This window comes from Amphiura filiformis, chromosome 6, assembly GCF_039555335.1.
Source record: "Amphiura filiformis chromosome 6, Afil_fr2py, whole genome shotgun sequence".
NCBI lineage: Eukaryota > Metazoa > Echinodermata > Ophiuroidea > Amphilepidida > Amphiuridae > Amphiura > Amphiura filiformis.
In genome coordinates this window covers 9,361,787-9,380,476 of record NC_092633.1, presented here as the reverse complement: position 1 = coordinate 9,380,476, position 18,690 = coordinate 9,361,787, and the positions used below count along the sequence as shown (strand labels likewise).

General features: G+C 36.9%; 2 protein-coding genes across 2 annotated transcripts in view; both read left to right on the top strand.

The window, feature by feature from the left end:
• Positions 1–4,493: 4,493 nt before the first annotated feature.
• On the top strand, positions 4,494–12,527 carry LOC140154936 (uncharacterized). Its single transcript, XM_072177595.1, has 6 exons — positions 4,494–4,750; positions 8,375–8,444; positions 8,763–8,822; positions 9,456–9,519; positions 10,743–10,928; positions 12,073–12,527. Exons 2-6 carry the CDS (start codon positions 8,418–8,420, stop codon positions 12,459–12,461), a joined length of 726 nt encoding a protein of 241 aa, XP_072033696.1. The 5' UTR covers positions 4,494–4,750; positions 8,375–8,417; the 3' UTR covers positions 12,462–12,527.
• Positions 12,528–12,658: 131 nt separating this feature from the next.
• Positions 12,659–18,690, top strand: part of LOC140154168 (DNA replication ATP-dependent helicase/nuclease DNA2-like) — a 51,953-nt gene continuing 45,921 nt past the window's right edge. The window contains exons 1-7 of the mRNA XM_072176775.1: positions 12,659–13,739; positions 14,191–14,336; positions 14,880–14,948; positions 15,638–15,799; positions 16,213–16,237; positions 16,846–16,908; positions 17,980–18,065. Coding sequence (XP_072032876.1) covers positions 12,786–13,739; positions 14,191–14,336; positions 14,880–14,948; positions 15,638–15,799; positions 16,213–16,237; positions 16,846–16,908; positions 17,980–18,065 — 1,505 coding nt within the window. The 5' untranslated portion in view covers positions 12,659–12,785. The remainder of the gene's footprint in view (positions 13,740–14,190; positions 14,337–14,879; positions 14,949–15,637; positions 15,800–16,212; positions 16,238–16,845; positions 16,909–17,979; positions 18,066–18,690) is intronic.

The window sequence follows — 18,690 nt, the reverse complement described above, 5'->3', positions numbered from 1 at the left end:
AAGAAAAAAAACACTATTGCCAAACATAGAATAGAACATTTGACATCAACTTGACAAACTAATGAAGAAAATGTGCTCCATAAACATTAGATAAGTGCGCAAAATAATCCCTATTCAAATGCGTGTATAAAACTGAACAGGGCCGGACGGATACTAGACTACCGCATAATTTCAAAGTTCTCGTGTTGCCAGATTCAAACATCAGCATAGCGCTTTCTCTTGGTAAAATCCCTGATAAAATCAAGATTGTGACCGTCGTCTTATTAAAATTGAATTTTAAGCGTTAGAACATAACAAAAAACACCATACGGGTATGCTCTCCCCGGAAGGACCCTCCATTTTTTTGGATTCCGCAGCTCCAAAAGACCCGTGACCAAAATAGAGCTATTATAGCATACGTAAACACGGTAACTTGACAATTTCAGCTCTAAAAGACCTAAATTGCTTGATCATTCTTCACATTTCTGTTTTTTTTTGTGTGTGGTTTTTTTTTTGGCGTTATTCAACCAGAAAGCTTAAGAAAGACCCAATTTTGACTATACGCAGCTCCAAAAGACCCCCTTCTATATTTGTTGGCAGCTCCAAAATATCCCTTTTCGCAAGATGACGCTGTCAGCTCCCCGGCGCTCCCGGGACCCACCACCTACTAAATTCAGAGGGAGCACACCTCAGGAGCATACCCACCAGAAATGTATGTTGTGCCCTCCGCGTGAGGTGACATCATGGGCGTAGCTAGGACTTCTTAGGGGTCAAAGGAGTCAAAGGGCAACCTCATTCAAGGGGGAAATCTTTAACTAAACAAAATAGGCTCAAAAGTAGGCCTACAAAAAAGACCCTAGTAAAATGCTTCAGGGCGACCGCATCCAAGGGGGGCGGACTTCCCACAGGGGGTGGGGGTAGCGTTCCCCATTTCCCCCTTATGTACGGCACTGGACGAGGAGAAATTTGCTTAATTCGCATAATTTGGACATTTTAACAAACCGCATTAATTTTAGACATTTTAAGACATGGTAGTTTAAATAAAGTGAGTAGAAAAAGTGAACATATTAAATATTATAGGCTAGTAGGACTATACCCGGGTCGGGCCCGGGTATATTAATACTTGGCTTTTGCAATAATATAGGCCTTCGTACAAAACTTGCTTGCCCCTTCTTGGCCTGCCTAAAACTGAATACCGGCTGCCATGTAGGCCTAGGTATAGGGGGACAATGTTTTGGTATGTCGATAGAGGGGGATTGGCATGTCAAAGTGGAGACTGACAAAGATTTGTTGGCATGATTGATGGGGAAAGCAATTCACCACCCCAGATGGCGAGTTGCGATAATATAAACTGAATCAGCGGTGAAAAGCACGAGTATAGGCCTACAATTCCGCAAGTACATTTTAAAGGTGACACGGGAAAATGAAAGTTAAAGGTTATAGCCCGGGGTCATGGGCCTATAACACTACTAATATATTAGATGATGAATAAGCATGATAAAATGAGCTTCACTGGGGGATTTCCAAATGGTGTAGGCCTACCAACTGAAATTTCTTACCCCTTCCCCGGCCTTCATAATCGCCTTTGTTGTCCCTGTTTGTTGTTATTTAGTGTCCGTATATAGAAATGCTAACATAGCTTAGTATTAGTGGTTTAGCCAAACGCCGAGTATTAAAGACAATTAATCTCATCCCGGAAAAAATCAGACTTTACACTAATCTAATTAGCTAAGCCTAGGCCTATAGGCCACCTACATTATATCGGGCTTCAACTTTGTCAATTGGCCTACTGCTGTTAGGAATATTAGGCTTACATTTCAAAAATACCTATAACGACAATTTAAATGACTTATCCTTTACTTTTAGACATTATAAACAATTTTGATTTTTCATACTTTCCTGGGATCACTGGATAGGCCTTTAAAATTTGTTTTTTTCCTACTCCATGGTTCCGTAGGCTATTTGCACAATACGCCGGGATTTGAGCTTAAAAATACCTAAATATATACATACACTAAAACACGGCAACTGGTTATCAGCGAAATTTACTGTCAGCCCTCTGTTATAACGCATAATGGATTGTGGGTGACGAGCAAAATTAGCGTGTGTCAAAATTCGGAATACCGTGGCGGCGTGCATAATTCTATGGAATATATTTGATTTTTTGCCTTGGATAGCGACAATCATAGGTAAGACACGAATAACATTATTCCACTTAAAATATTATATCACTGTATCAATTTTGGAGTTCCTAGTTGAAATGGATTAGAAAACAACGGTAAAATAGTTACCAAAATAGGGATTTTAAGCTTTAACGAGCCTTACGGAATGTGGTGGTATAGATGACGAAAAATGCAATTTTTTTCAATTTTGCTGTAATATGGTTGTGATAACCTGTTACCTATGGCTTGATTAAGTTTCAGTGAAATAATGTTGCAAGTTAAAAATACAAAATATAGCTCAACATTGAAAAGAGAAGCATTTTAAACAGTTCGTATTTGATAGATGTGGAACACTGAAAATCACCAAGTTCCTGAAGCCATCAGGAACCACTTATTCCCATTTTACCTATCAACATTATTTCTCTAATGCGTTAGCAACACATATCCAAAATTTTAACGAAATCCGTTAAAATTAAGCTTTCCAAAATGAAGTGAATTTAAAACACCAGTGATGTACCACCTTTTGGCTTCTATCTAAAAAAGCATGTAAGCTACGTTGATACCGATGCCACCAATAGAACGAGAAGATTTGCCCCTTCATTTTGCATACCACTTTGGCCAATTTTTTTTCTCATTTCTTCACAAAATGCAAAAAAAACCGCAAAAAAAATGCAATGGGTGTAGTACCCCCTTAAATTGAGGAAACAAGTAAAATCCATAAAATAGAGCAGTTGGAGTTAACAAATCCGGATTTTCTTTCCTTGCATTTATAAAAAACATAATAAAGTAAATACATTTCAAAAAATTTTGCGAAAGAAACAATGTCTAGAGTACACAGCCACGTTAATGAAATCTGATGGAAAATGAAAACTAAAAGTCATCTCACCAACCTGTAAAAAAAAGGACTTTCATGGGCCTATAAATGAAGAGCTTTGTTGCAAAACCCCTTACATCCACTTTTGACTTTTTGAGAAAAACAGCTTTTTTTAATTGTGCAAGTATTACTTGTTCGATTTAATTCAATTTGGGATTGGATAAAGTGTTGATGAATAGAAACTAAAAGAATAGGTTTGGGACAATTTTCAAGGCTTCCTATTTATTTTATTATTTCTTTTATATCGCACCTTTTGTGGATGTAAGGGTTTTGCAACAAAATAAATATACCCCTTTTCTAGAAACCACCTTTGCAATCAAATTTGAGCCCATTTGTTTGCACTACATTATGTAACTTGACTAATGCTTTGAAAATCAAAAAGAAAAATTGAAATATCTCATTTACTTTTTTAATTATGAATTTTTAATTAAATTCGGGAAAATGGCATTTTTTGGGTATTTCCGAAGCTACACCTTTTGTTAATTAAAATGATTTTTTCAAACATAGTGACCCAAAAACAGTTCCTTTTGGTTTTAATAGGTAAGGAACATTCCAGGCTACCATTATACATCAAAAAATTTAAAACAAAACAATTCTATATTCATTTTAAGTTCAGATTTCGGAAATTTCTAAGATTTCCCAAACGGGAAATATGCGATAACTCCGGAAGGGAAGGTAGTATGAAGGTCAAACAACCACCAAAATGTGTATTTTTACCCACACTATATCATTATGCCAATAACTCAATTTGGCCAAAAGTGGATGTATTGGGGGTTTTGAAACAAAGCTCTTCAAATATACATCAGCGATAAAAACATGGATTTTGGAACAAAGCTTAATAGCTAAAAACCTGTACCTTGATGCAAAAGTTTAATTTGATAAATTAGTAATTTTGACTTATTAATTATATCCCGGGTGGTCTAAAAGAAAAGATCGCTGATAATCCAATTGACACACAAAATGGCATACATACATAGCCACTGCCAGTCTCTGGTACTGTACATAGGAACGGCGTACAGCAAGCGAGTCTAGCACAGAGGCTTCTAGACTGAAGGTCTTTCACTAACTTTCTTTTTCTTTTTTACAATATTATTACTCACCTTTTAATAGAATCATGAAAATGAAATCTGACTAAAATGATACGTGACTGACTGTCTTCACTCAGCTTGCTGTTCAGGCCAGGTGACCTGCACTGCAGGAAAGGCGATTGCACTCAGCCCTGATTGCACTGCTGCAGGCTGGCTGCAAATGAGCTGTCAGGTGAGCTGCAGGTATGCTGTTTGTGGGCTGTTCAGGGAATACAGAGATTTTTACTGCTAGGGGCCTGCTGTTTTGTTCAGGTTTTGCTGGGGTTTTCAGCCTGGTTTTCAGCAGGGGTTTTCAGTTTTGTTTTTGTTTGAGCGCCCTCTAGAAGTTTTTTTTTTTTGCCTAGAAAAAGTTTGAATATCGCGAATTGAGGGTATTACGACAGGAAATAACCGAATAAGCCACTATGTTTTACTCAGTTATATACATAATATCACCCGAAAGTAAAACCGTAATTGTTAAGTTTTGTTTAATCAGTAATAATGATGAACAAGTATTATTTGGACTGAAATGGAAAAGAGAAATAAGGACATCGAACTAGAAACACTATTTTGGTCGCGGGAGCTATGATATTCAGTGAAATTGTTGTTTTGGACCTTTTAAGCTTACTTAAAATTATCATGATTATAGGTTAAAATGCAGTGAACAGGTAAGTCAGTAAAATAATATTGGAGATATTTGTACATGTGTATTGTTTATAAGATTCCTACTGTTCCGAGATTTGAATAGAAACTTAAATGAAAATCGTGTCGTGATGTGGAATTGGCGATCTTTTCTTAGTTTTAGACCACCCGAGTTCATTGGAGTTTATAACTCTAGGTTAAAATTACGAATTTACCAAATTACACTTTCACAACAAGGTTAAACAAGCTATACAAACATACCTTTTATTTCGTCGAACAAGCTTTATTTTGTTCCAAAATCCACGTTTTTATCGCAATTTTTTTCTTATAATAGCTGAATACAAAACCATTGATGCAAACTCCTAAACTTTCGCGTAGCACGAGCGCTTGGTGTACGCTCGTTTTGACGGTGATTTACGCTCGCGTATCAAGCATTTTTAAGCGCGTTTGACAGTATTTTACTGCATGACGCAATTCTGTATTTATTCAAGATGGCGAATTTCTCTAAAAACATGATGTATTTTTCTTTTAAAAAATCCCTCATTTCACACATTCTTTGCCACTTTTAACTCATCTGATCATCTTTTTATGTGACGGAAGTGATGCTGATTGTATGAAGGTATGTTTTTTGCTTTTCCGATCATTTTTAAATTGTTCTTTGCATGTTTGAGACAAAATCTTCTTTGCAGAATAGCTGTTTTCACATGTTTTCAAAAAGTTGTTTTAAACTTGTTTTTTACCCCATAATTTCCCTCATTTATCGAATTCGAAGCCCTGCCCTCCTTCCAATGCATTAAACCTTGACTTCAAAGTGTTTGGCAACTGTTTAACCTTGATGCAAAAGTAAAACTTGATGCAAAAGTAATAATTTAGTCGCTATATACATGTGTAGCGAGGGTGGTCTAAAGGAAAAGATCGCCGATATATTTTATTTTTACTGCATTTTCACCATAACGATAATTTAAATCGAACATCAAATATATTCAACTGTTTAAGAATCATAATTATTATAAAGGTCCATTCAGCTCAGACCACGTGTTGTATAGAATATTAAATCACAAGTCTATATAATACAATGCCCCATTCTGTCGGTTATCTCTAGTCTCGGGCCCAAACTGCACGTGGCTCACGGTTTGTTATGAACAACAGAAACCGGCTGTGAAGGAGGCTACATAGCGATGTTGTTGGAGTGACATTCAATTTTGGAAAAAACGACACTCGACCATGGAATTTAATTTTAAGTTTGTCAGTATATAAATGGTAAATCAAGTAAATTTCTTCCACTCTGAAGACTTAGAAACGGTTGTTTGATTCCACCGACTATTTGCGATCGAAATTTACAAAACACCAATGACAGAAATCATCAACAAAAATCGAATCAGGAACTTGTTTTCACAAGTGCATCATCAACCGGAAGTGACGTGGCACAGACCGACAGAATAGGGAGACAGTATGCAACTTTCAAAATCTGCGTCAATAATAGAATATTGATTGAATAGAATTGAATACATCTGTACAGTTTGAGTTTGTACTTCAGCACTGAGCGATCTAGCGATCGATTTCTAGCCCGTCGCTCACCAACAGAGTATGGAAAAAATATTTAAACACAGGGTGTCGACACTGTGCCCCAGGGCCTTTCAGTTAAGGGTGTCTACGTTTACACATTTCACGTTTAACCGGCCGTAAGGCCAAATAAAAAAATAAACATGTTTCACGTCCCCTCCCGCTTCCTTTTTTGAGGTTTTCTGAAATATATTTTTATTTTTTGAAATTCACTTAAAACTATACAAAAAATATGTCTAGGAAGTTGGGATGCTTTCTGTAGCCTTGTTAAGATATAAGAAACATTTTAGGAAGGTTTTGTGATCATTAGAAGGGGTTTAACTCTCAGAACAACAAATAAAAAAGGGCCTCCTCCTTTTTCCAGGCATTATTGTATGTACGGATTGTACGCTAAAACAGCTCTAAGTATGGGTATTTACACCAATTTTGCGATAAAAATAGAAAATAAAAAGCCCCTCTTCCTCCTTTTTTTGAAAACCGGACGTGAAACATGTTTTATTTTTACTTAGCCTAAAATGCAGTATCCGTTTAGGAAAATCACTAACTGTTTAAACATAACAACAACAAAAAATTAAAAAAATTTTCAAAGTTTTCGAAAGTTTTTTTCGACTGGACCTACCGTATTGTGTGTAATAAGCATTTTTCCAAAAGGTGCCGCTTTTATTGGAAATGAATTGAAAAAAGTGACAAATTTTTTTTAATCAGGTTAAATTTCCCAATGGTGCTCCTGTAGAAAGGAGGGATTTACACAAGTACCTAATAATGGCGGCGCCCACAGTACAGCGTGTTAATGATATTTTCGTGGTAAATACAACAAATTTACACCTGTAAGTACCGGTACATCATCAAGCAATAATCTGGTGAAATTCTACTATAATTAGGCAATGAAATGGATGGAAGTTTGAGTCGTAGTAGGTTTTGTCCATGCAATTGAATTTAGTGATCATCAATGACATGACTGATGCAAGTTTTAAGCTTAAACAATATGGCATGGAAATGTTTGCATTTTTGTCAATAATTCATTGAAAAATTGGAGGGGGCGTTTATCAGAGGGGGAGTGTCTATTACAGACAATACGGTAGGTCCAGTGGTTCTCCAAAGTCGCCGTAAACTTTGATTTTTTTTTTTTTTTTTAACATACGATGATACGTTTACACGGTTAACCGACCGGATTGTGGTCCGTTTAAATGGATAGACAAATAACCGTTAATTTACACCCCTACCTTCAGTTCAAGTAAATTTTGATTTACCCTAAGACAGAGAAATTGAAAAACACTCGGACGCAAAATTTTTGTTGTTGTCGTGTCCAATACAAAACCAACAGTGAATAAATCACCACCTAATCACGCCTGAAACCCGCTGAAGGCGGTAAATCCCATTGGTTCCCGGTCGAGCCAAACAATACAAATTTATCTGCATGACAATGATTGACATCTGACCCGGTAAACAATAACATGGATTGGCCCATTTCTCAGCAAGGGTAAATTGAGTTTAACTTGTTGCACTGTGTTAAACTTTATTCTCAGCATAACATAGAAAATACCATATCTTCATATGATTGCCTTGTGCCGTACTATTACGCAGATTTTCCTATTCGGCAAGGATGACAATTTTGACCTCCTCATCTGTTTACAAACAGAGGTAGACAAGAGGCAGGCCTGTCAAAACTGTCCAAACACTCAAGTATCATGGTCCACAATAGACTGATTCACACAACATGAATAGGGCTTGAATTAAAAAACTGTGAAGTAGGACCATGTGCTTCTTTTGTCCAATTTGCCATGAAGATTTCGAATGGAAACAATTAAGACCCAGAACACGATCATCATCATGTCAGAAAATAATACTTTGTTCTGGGACTGATTATTCAGCAATGCCTTGCGTATAAAACTTTCAGGTTTGATAGCCCAATACAGGAAATATTTTCAGAATTTGAAAATCAAATGAAACCAAGCAAATATCAATGGCAACTGCAATCTGCATTCATTTATCAAATACATGACCCCATGATTTTGGCTACATTCGTTTCATAGGTGTTTAGTAATTGGAATAAAGTAGTAAAAATGCAAACAATTGTTTTCTTTCAGTGTCAGAAGCAGCAGCAACTGCAACGTTCCACCAACGGATACAATGGGGAAGCTCAGTAAAAGTAAAACTGTAAGTATTTACTAAATGTGCTACAATTACAATAGTACAAATTAATATTTTTGGCAAATAATGGAATTGATAATAATAAATCTGATACTGGGCGGTAGGTATGGTACAAACCACATACTTGTGTGTTAAAATAAATCAGTGGGTAGGGTGGTGTGCATGTGTGTTTGCATCTGCCTTCAAACTGGGGGTGTCAGGTGCCTCTTTCAGAAAATTCCCCACCCCTGGGGTGTTTATTAGGAACAAACAATACAGAAAATACTTTTTTTGCCTATTTTGATAATTTACATGAGTTTGTATTTTTGTATTTATTACTTCTAGACCAAATCTTCCTCGGCTCAGATTCATGGCCAAACATCAATGTTGAGCTTCTTCAGTAAGGTAAATATTAGTTAATGTATAATGCTGGTTTCATACTTTCCTGTCGCTTTGCCACTCTGACGACAATTTTACTCCACTGCGCAGTGAATGCAATGATCTGTAGTGACCAGTAGCAAGCCAATATATCGATCACTCCACCTCTTGCAGGCATGAGAATTTTCAGTTTAAAACTGAATTCAGTTTTTTTTATAGTCAAAATTTCCGCAACTTTATTTAATTTCAGCCTGTTTTTGGTACTTTTTGCCCAATTTCACGCGCATTTTCAGTTTTTTCAGTTTTTTTTTGGAAAGTGCAGTCTCATGCCTGCTCTTGGCATAAAGCCGCGAAATGCTAAATGTTGGATTCTAGTCTAGGAGCAGCAGTACAACTCTGACATATGAGAACTGGATGCAATTTTTGGCCAATGAGGACAGACCAGCAACATAGAGTCCTGCAGCATGCTTAAGCGTTACGCCGATAAGCGGCAAGCGGCAGCAAAGTATATGAAACCATAAGTCTTCAATTTACCAAAAAAAGTTGTCAAGCTTTTTGCCAGGTGTTGTTCTGTTCCATAAAACAGATGAAAGCATTTTATTTTATAAAATCTATAAATGTAAATCACAAATCTGATATTTCTGTATACATACTATACAGGTACCGGCAGGACAGTCCAAGCTGTTTAACCAACTTCCCCCAACTACATCAAAACCAGCGAGAGGTAAGTTACAGCACTACCAGTCATTAAAGTTTGTGAATTGTTCGGTTTTTGTTACTGTATTCGTCAATAAAGTCCCAACTCATGCTCACATTAATTCACATAAGCGTACGCCAATCAAGCATTATGCAACGCACAGCTAGCATTTGTGCTACACAAGCTGTGTGCAGGCCATTCTATATCAATACACAATGTTATAAGTCTTGGTTTTTTTTGCCCATTATTTAGCCGAACAAACATTATCATAGATTTAAACAGGGCCAAAGCATGGTCTGTGTTGACCAAACTTATAGCAATGTGTGAAAATTTGAATCAAAATATTGCAACAAAGTGGGCAGCCATGGCACTCTTGAGGTCTTGATACAAATAAGGTGACATGTGACATCATACCAAACAATTGTGACCTGTCTGCTTCCACGAAATGTGCGTAAACTCGCAAATTGGTAGTTTTGAGACCTCTTGGCTGCTGAGTTGATGTTCTATGTTTGTTTGCGCATCTGTTCAAGCCAGTAGTATGTCCTTTGTGAATGGCCCATTGTGCCCCCATTCACATTCACAAAGAATATACAGACATACTATTGGCTTGGACAAGAAACAAAGGACACCAACGCAGCAACCAGGACAAAACCAATTTGCGACTTTACCCTTGTTTAGTTGTAGCAGGTCACATTTATCCAGCAGTTGTCATTGTTCTTTGCCCCGTATTAAGCACACACATCCTATTTTGTTGCAGGGCCCTGCTTTTCAACATTACGCCAAATCAGACAGAGGACAAAAATGAGAGAAAGTGTCATATTGGGCTATTCCAGTTGAAATCCATACACCCCCTATGGAAGACATGACCTTAATCTCACACACAGGGAGTGTGAATTTCAAATAGGGTTACCCAAATGGGTTACTCCAATTGAAATCTACACTCCCTGTGTGGGAGATTAAGCTTATGTCTTCCACAGGAGGTGTATGGATTTCAACTGGAATAGACCATTTGGTTCTATCTGCAGCAGCATCAGTAGACCAGTCTCTTATTTGCCTTTGTTTACAAATATTGCTGTCAGAATTGCTGTATAATTATTTGGTTCACTGCACTTCCCTATTTTCTTGTAGTTCGGTATCTTCTTTTCTGCTCAATAAGTATGTCATCTTGTTGAATTCTGAATATACCGAATGCTAAGACATTTGCACCTGCCCAAAATTAATTACTTTGAGATGATTTGTATTTGTACTAGTCAACAAGCTGTCCAGGACCGCCAACAAGAAAGCACGACAGGACAAAAAAGTTGATGATGACAGCAAACAGGTGACATTACTGGAGATTAGAAACCCTTCAGATGGCACAGTTAGTACTGCTCAGGAAAATAAGATGCAGACTTCAACACCTGGTCGAGATGGAAGTGAAGAAGAGGAGGTCATCAGTGAGTAATTTGCATCCTGATATAAGGATAGGGTGGAAGCACGGTGGTCCAATGGTTAGGGCGCGAGCTTCATAATCGAAAGGTTGTGGGTTCGAGCCCCACCACGGCCAGTGTGTTGCGTCCTTGGGCAAGACGGCTTAATTCCCAATTGCTTCACTCCACCCAGGTGTAAAATGGGGAGCTGCTGGGGGTAATAATCACAATCTAAGTCAGCTGAGAGTACCTGCGCATCAGGTGCGGACTTGTGGAAGCGGAAATGATTCTGATATATCCTAATGGCAGCAGAATAATTGTTGAAGTGTGCTGGTACTTAGGTGTAGCGCACGTTAAATCACTGACATTTATAGGTTGTTGATTATTTTGAGGAAAAGTTAAAAGAAATGTTGTTGTTTTAGAGATGGGTGATCAAAGCACAGAAACCTTGACTGTCTTTTGCAATAAGATGATAACCATATCAAACTCTTGGTATTTTTTTAATCAAAAACAGTTAGTTGTAAATTTGACCTTTTTATAGTTGCTTATAATGTGTGTGTTGACTACTTAAATTCCATTCAAAATTTTGCTTTTTGAAATAAGCATAATCACAATTTTATACAACCGTAGCAATTTGTGGCCCCAAAAAGGCACATTGGTGAGTTTGTCCTCACCCTATTATTATGTAGACATGTGTAAAAGCATTGTGATATGTAAAGACAAGGTCATCAGCCCGAATCCTAGGATAAACATTTAGTAATTGCTGGTAATATATATTGCACAAAAACAGATGTTGGTTACCTCCCTGGCCAAAGTTGGCCTGGTCAATAATTCTTCCTCTTTAAGGAATTAATGTATGTTACTCAAAAGGTGGCATCAGTATTTAATGTGGTATTTCATATTTTGAGAAAATTGTCCAAAGAAATTTGGGACAAATTATACCTATTACACCTATAGTTAGATAGTGACGTAGTGTATAATTCATTGGTGACAGTTTCGATACACACATGCTAACTTAATTACACAGAGCGTATACGGAAGTCATCAAGGGTAGTTTGTTGACACTGACACTACCAAACCAAGTGAAACAAAGGTGAAATAGTAAATATATTCTAGCCATCGATGCCATAAATATTTTATTGTCATTCATTTTTATTATTTCTGTTTTTAGCTATTCCCGAGACACCAGAAAGTATTGCCTCAACAACACCATCATCGTCTAGGAAACCAACGAAATATAACATTCCAGAAACACCGACCAGTACTAAATCTACCTCCATACGTTTCAAGGCCAGTTCACCAAGTCCAAGCAGATTGTCTACATCAACAAGCAACAACACACCACAGAGACATCCAAATTCTTCCTCATTATTGTTACATGGTGCTTCAAAACTGTCTAACATTCAGGGTTATAATAGTAATCAGGGAGTCAATAGTGCCAGTGTTCACAAAATTAATTCAGGTGATGATGCTAATAATGAAAATAATGATGATAGCGATGATGATGATGATGACTACTTGTCAATTCCAGAAACTCAGTTTTGCATACCAGAAACATAATTTCCAGTTGATAATTCACCAAGTAGTGAATGTGAGATATCACCTACTCAAGAGGCTGTAAAGTCACAATCCAAGTTTGATAATATTTTGACATCATATCAGAAAAAAATTGGAGCAAAGGTAAAAAGACAGTCACTTGATAAAAGTGCAAGTAAAACAACTCTGTCCAGTATTCAGCTGAATTCAAAAAGAACAGAGAGCAAGCCCAGAAATGTATTTGGATATCACAAGCAAGAGCAAGAGAAAAGAAAAAGTGAGCAAAAACTATTTGTTGATTCCAATTCGGCGAGTAAGTCTGAGAGGAAAATAATCAGTGCCAAGAGAATGGGAAGTAAATTGTCAAGAACACATAGGAAAGTGATGTCTCCTGGATTTATAGGGAAACAAACCCAGAGTAATTCCAAGAGGAATCAAGAGAAAACTGTTTGTTTAGACCAAATGGATTTGGATCTTCTGCAGGACTGTGTAGCAGAAAATGCTGTTGTAATAGCACCAAAGTCACTCAAACTCAGCAGACCTAAAGTGAAGAGTCGTAAAGTAAGCCCTGCCCAGAAACCCTCTGCTAAGCAGCTTCCTGGTTTTACGGATGATATGGATTGCAGTATCTTGGAGGAACTTCTTGAGGAACTCCCTGGGAATTATCCTGAGAGTAATAAAGCTAAGGAGACATCTATCTTGAAGCCATCCAAAGTGGTTCTTAATTGTCCCAATCAAGTGCAGTCTTCACTGTCACTTCATAAAGCACACACAGACAAACTGTCTGCAGTCAAGATAGGATCTCAGAAGCGATCACCAAGCAGGGGAAATTCACCCTACGCAAAGAGAGTTCAAACTGAGCCAAATTTAGCTAAGTCTGGTACACATGTAAAATCATTGTTTCAGGGAAATCATTCTGCATTAGATCTAGATGAAATAAGAAGTGAGAAAAAAACTGAGAAACTAATATCTATAGATGAAGTGGATATAGGTGAAATAGGTGATACTGAAGATGAGTGTCCTATAGAAGCATCACAACCATTCACAGATGTTAAAAAACCAGAGAATCAATGTAATCAACCAACAGATAACAAAGAGGAGGACACAGTACTTGATTCTGTTTCAGCTCTACTTCAGAAGACACCCAATAGGTTGAAACCGTCGCCATGTAAACCGCAGGAGTCCAGAGGGATTGTTAGTCCTGGTACTGAAGGATTATGGGATGCGTTGAATGATTCATTCCTATTGGCTGCTGCTGAGATGGAAGCACTGGATGAGATGGAAGCAGAAGCCAATTGTAAGGTGTGTGGCTCATTTAAATTATTACAGGCATTTTCAAAATTGTTATTTCCATTTATGTTTGGTCATGCCTAATTTGAGCTGATCATGATAAGGAAGATTTCATCTTGCAATGTATGTGATCAGTTGATCATGTTTGACAGGCTGATGACCTGTAAATTATGTGCCATACATGACCATGATGTATGTTCACAATGCTGTGATCATCCATTTTTGATAGTATTGTCATCAGTAAACTGAAACATGCCGATTTCAAATGGAGTCACCCATTTTTATAACCAATTTGAAATTCACCCTCCATAGGGGGTGTGGATATAGCACATTATATATAGCAAAATGACATGATAACATGAATAGGAGGTATAGTAAGCTCTAATTCTTCACTACAAAACCATGAAATGATTTAATATTCTAATCTTTTAACACTTTTCTCTCAATGGGTTTTCTTCATCAGACGGAAGGTAAATCTGTAGATTCTCAGTTAAGCCATGAGCTTAAGATGATGTCACCATTTAAGAGCCAAGGCAGCACTCAGCCACAGGTCCAGTTACCTGCAGATTTGAAGAGATATGCTGTAACATCTGTGATACAAGAAGATTGGTAAGTGAACCACTCATACGTTAATAATTGTAGAGTATGCTTCCCCTGAATAATGCAATGGTGTATTCTGTATGTGTATATGTATGTTTGCAGTTTGGTTAGGGTTTTCTTTTTCCCCAATATCAGGAAGTCCATATGGGGGTAATGAGGTTACTTGGTAGGGGGTAGGAGGGCCAGAATTTCTTGATTTTCAGTGGAAAGATATGCTGTTTAGTGCATTTTTTCTGTGGTTTAGTTGAATTGTTTTTGGGTGTTATTAAAAAAAAACGTTTCAGTTTTTTAACCTTTACAGTGTAGGTACATGATGGCCAGGAGGTACTTTGCAGTTACGAACCAATGTATTTTTATCACTTGCATTGAATTGGGATTTATGGCTGATTCATAACAATTTCAAAGGGTTTAAAATATGGCAAATCATAATAAAAAGCACTAACAAGTGTTTAAGTTCCATGCTTTAGTGTTATATCTTTTTAATGCAAACAGTATTATTGTAGTTAATTTTTACATTCATTTATTCTTTTTACTGCTTGTAAATTATTGCAGGCAGAAAACAGTGCATGTTGTGGACCTCTGTGACCACTCAAGTAAAAGCTGCATACTACAGGGTACATGGTAAGTGATATACTAGCCTGATGTACATAGCCGAGGAAATGTATTCATGTAATTTGTAGGGAGACTTATCATGGAAATCATCATCAAATACTTTTCTTGGGGAAAAAGTATGCAACTTTGTCACCCATGCTCATCACATACTTGGAAAACAAGTACCTTTTTGCAAATATTCACTTAAAAAACAATCTGGTTGTGAATTATGTCATATCCGTCACACCATTTTCATTAAACTATACTTTGATGTCATTGATTCGCCCAGAATCATAGATGGCAAATTATTTTTAAATATAGCATGTTTACTTCAAGAAAATGTAGAAAGTTTGGGTTTCTTCCAATAACATCTTCCTAGCAATGATTTCCTACAAGAAAAAAAAGGGAAGGTGGGGGGGGCAAATGTGTCAGTTGTTATTTTTCTGTCTCTTGTTATTGCTACACCTGTCAGCATACATGTAGGAACACTTCTGATTGGCTCCTCATTATTCTTTATTACTTTTGAAATTATGTTATCTTGTATTGCCTTTTATAATAGAGTTTAAATGGCTGGACAGAACAAAAACGCATTAAGGGTAATATGAGAAAGAATCGCATGCGCAATTGACATTTGATGGATTTTCGTCCTTTTTTTTCACCAGGAGTTAAACTTAATTGTTGCTAATAACTGTTTGATGTTATATGACACTTTTCTCCAGGTTTGAGACTCCACTCCATGAGGGTAGCATAGTAGCAATACATGGGGCATTTGATGAGCAGGGTATATGCAAGATAACACCGCAACAGAACTTCATCATTGTCAACCCAGATCTATTACTCACAGGAACCAATGTTACCAAGAGTATCAGATGTCTTAGGAGGTATGTATCCTATCCCTTGGAGGCAAAATATTATATTCAATAATCTGCTCTCTCCATTACTGCATTTGAATTGTGGGGCAGATACGGGTGATGACAAAGACTCACAGCCAGTTTTGATCAGTGTAACACATATGTCTGTTTGTACTCCCTACCATAGGCTTGGGGTATCATGGGAGAAAGTGTTTTAAGACTGAATGATTTGCAAAAGGAAAAGTTAACTGCCATTGACAGGTTGGCCAATTTTAAGCTACAGCCATGAGTCTGTTTGATAAGTTCTCAGTTCCTTATGTATCTTACATTGTCATTATATGCATGTAAGCCATCTACTTTAATTGATATATTTTTTGTTTTATTTTGTAATTGATATATATTTTGTTACTTTAAACTGATTGAATATTGTATTTTTCTTGCAGATCTGTGTTAGGTGAAAAATTCAAGGTATGTATCAATAATTGTCTTTGTCTAGAAAAAACAATACATGTGTCAGCTTGCTGAATAATAAGCAACTACAACCATTATTGACCCAGAAACCGGTCTCATACAATTATCTGTGAATACCTAATTATTTAATCAAATAAACAACAGCTAAGTTTTCAATCAAGCCTCAGACTTAAAGGAGAACACAAGACCATTACATTAGCCTTTGAGTTTATCAACTCTGACCTTGGTGCCCTAATTTTCAAAGCATTCTTAAAGGGCTGAATTGACCGTCCCAATACACCAGGGAGGTGTTCATAATTGGATAAAGACATTTTTTACAATCTAGCTAGTAGAATGAATTTGACAACTTGGAAATAGGTTTGAATCTTAGAATTAGAAAAAAGGTCAATAAGGTCAAATTTTATGGAGCTATTGGTGACAGATATTATACCATATATCCGTATGTTGGTGCCTGGCTGGCCTGGTCACCTATTCCGGCTCTTTAAGCACTTGATGGCTTTAGTGCTGCGTCAGAATTGAGTGCCCTTGACAATTCTAAATTCTGGGCGTGTTTATAATACTGGATTTTCAAATTGGATTTTTTTTGTCTCTCTTAATTTGGTCAGGGATTGGATAAAGCTAGTAAGCCCATGCTGCTTGGTACTACACTACATGAGGTATTTGATGAGGTGAGTACCCTAATAGAAATATTGGATGTAGACATGTTAAGTTTTGTGACTTGTTTCCTCTCTTTGTCATCGCATGTTTTATAGCGAAGCACCAGATCTCATGCCAGCTACTCTCGTAGCTTAATACAGTTATCACACAACCTTGCCGTGAAAATCCCAAATCCATTACTCTGCGTTTGTTTCCCTGAAGATCATTTCTCCCATGCTCTGCTTGGCCTTTGGAATGTCCTGCAAGCGCATGTAGCTGCAAATGGTGGCTTCAAGCGAAAATAACTATCTTTTGGATTCAGTGTTACCAAAATAGATAACTGCTCTTGAAATTAAAAAACATGTTCTTACAATGGTATGTCTGGTTTTTCTGTCAAAATCAAATTCACTACTGTACGAGGGGATATCCAAAAGTTTTTGACATCACCAAGAAGTGAAAGAGCTATACCGATGAAATTTTGTCAGTGTAATCACTGGTCCTTATGTACATTATGGTCCAAAAATGGTCTCATAAGTATGTTTACTTTCTTCACAGGTGGCGCTAGATGGGCAGTAGGGCATAACCTGCAAGAAAGTAAACATACTTATGAGACCATTTTTGGACCATAATGTACATAAGGACCAGTGATTACACTGACAAAATTTCATCGGTATAGCTCTTCCACTTCTGGGTGATGTCAAAAACTTTTGGATACCCCTCGTATGTCTATTCGAAATATATTTTAAAGACTGACCCTAAATCCTGAAAAATCAGGGTCGCAATTAATGACAATTTTTACAGTTATGTTAAAAACAATGTTTTTCACTTAAAAATGAATGTTTTATTGCAATACGAGTCTTAAATTGATTATCTAATAATTATCCAGTATTCAAAATTAACAAATGTCCCTCAAGGAAGACGCATTATTTAATATTTAGGGAAAAAATGACCGACGGATAGGCCATAATTTGTCTAATTTAAGGACAACACAACAATTTTTTTGCCTAATTAACATGTCTCAAGCTTGCAAATTTAAACAAAACCTGAATATGATTTATGACTGTTCATATAATAGAAACACTCATCTGTTATTGTCTTTGCAGGCTCTGGCAAAGAAGTGTTTTACTGTTGACTTCCTGCGACGTGTTGTTCAGAAAACTTTGAAGAAGCCAGCCTTTCTAGTTGATATGTAAGTATTGGAAGATGGCGGCTATCTATGTTATGTTGCCATTTTTGTTTTAAACTTTGTGAAATAAAACAGATCTTTATCATTTTGTTATGGTCAAGGTCTATGCCATCATAAATCTACTGAAGACGTAATGTTTCAGCTGCAACTTTTATAGTCAGTTGCACTGATTAATAGGTACTCAAGTCAAATTAGTTCAATTGATAAGGCATTTGAGAGGTTGTGGGTTTGAACCCTGGCGGTGGTTAGTACGCTGTTGTGTAAATATTGAGTTGGCTGGAAATTCTTCTGAACAAGGAACTTTCTGCTAATTGTCTTTTGTAACCTGTATGAATGGTCAATTGTGGAATGTCTAGGATGTGCGCTTCTTAGCTGCAAGTCCCCATGTTGTTGTTTAATGGTTTGATATGGGCCGTAGTAGTCAGCGACAACCTGTAAAGTGTGCTGAGGCTTCTGGATCAATGTCTAGGCATTGTGCCTGTGTGTGTAGCACATTATAAATCACTGCACTTTTTTTAAACTCTCATTTGCAAGATTTGAATAATCAGGCTAATATCAACATGTATATTACATTTTCAAATATAGCATATATTTGTCAGAAGTGGTAGGATGTTGTTTAATCTTGAAA

Bases quoted from the DNA above. Each gene is read 5' to 3' on its own strand.
- LOC140154936 (XM_072177595.1), top strand. From the start codon at position 8,418: ATGGGGAAGCTCAGTAAAAGTAAAACT. The intron at 8,445-8,762 runs GTAAGTATTTAC...TATTACTTCTAG, and splicing joins AGCTCAGTAAAAGTAAAACT to ACCAAATCTTCCTCGGCTCA. The intron at 9,520-10,742 runs GTAAGTTACAGC...TATTTGTACTAG, and splicing joins TACATCAAAACCAGCGAGAG to TCAACAAGCTGTCCAGGACC.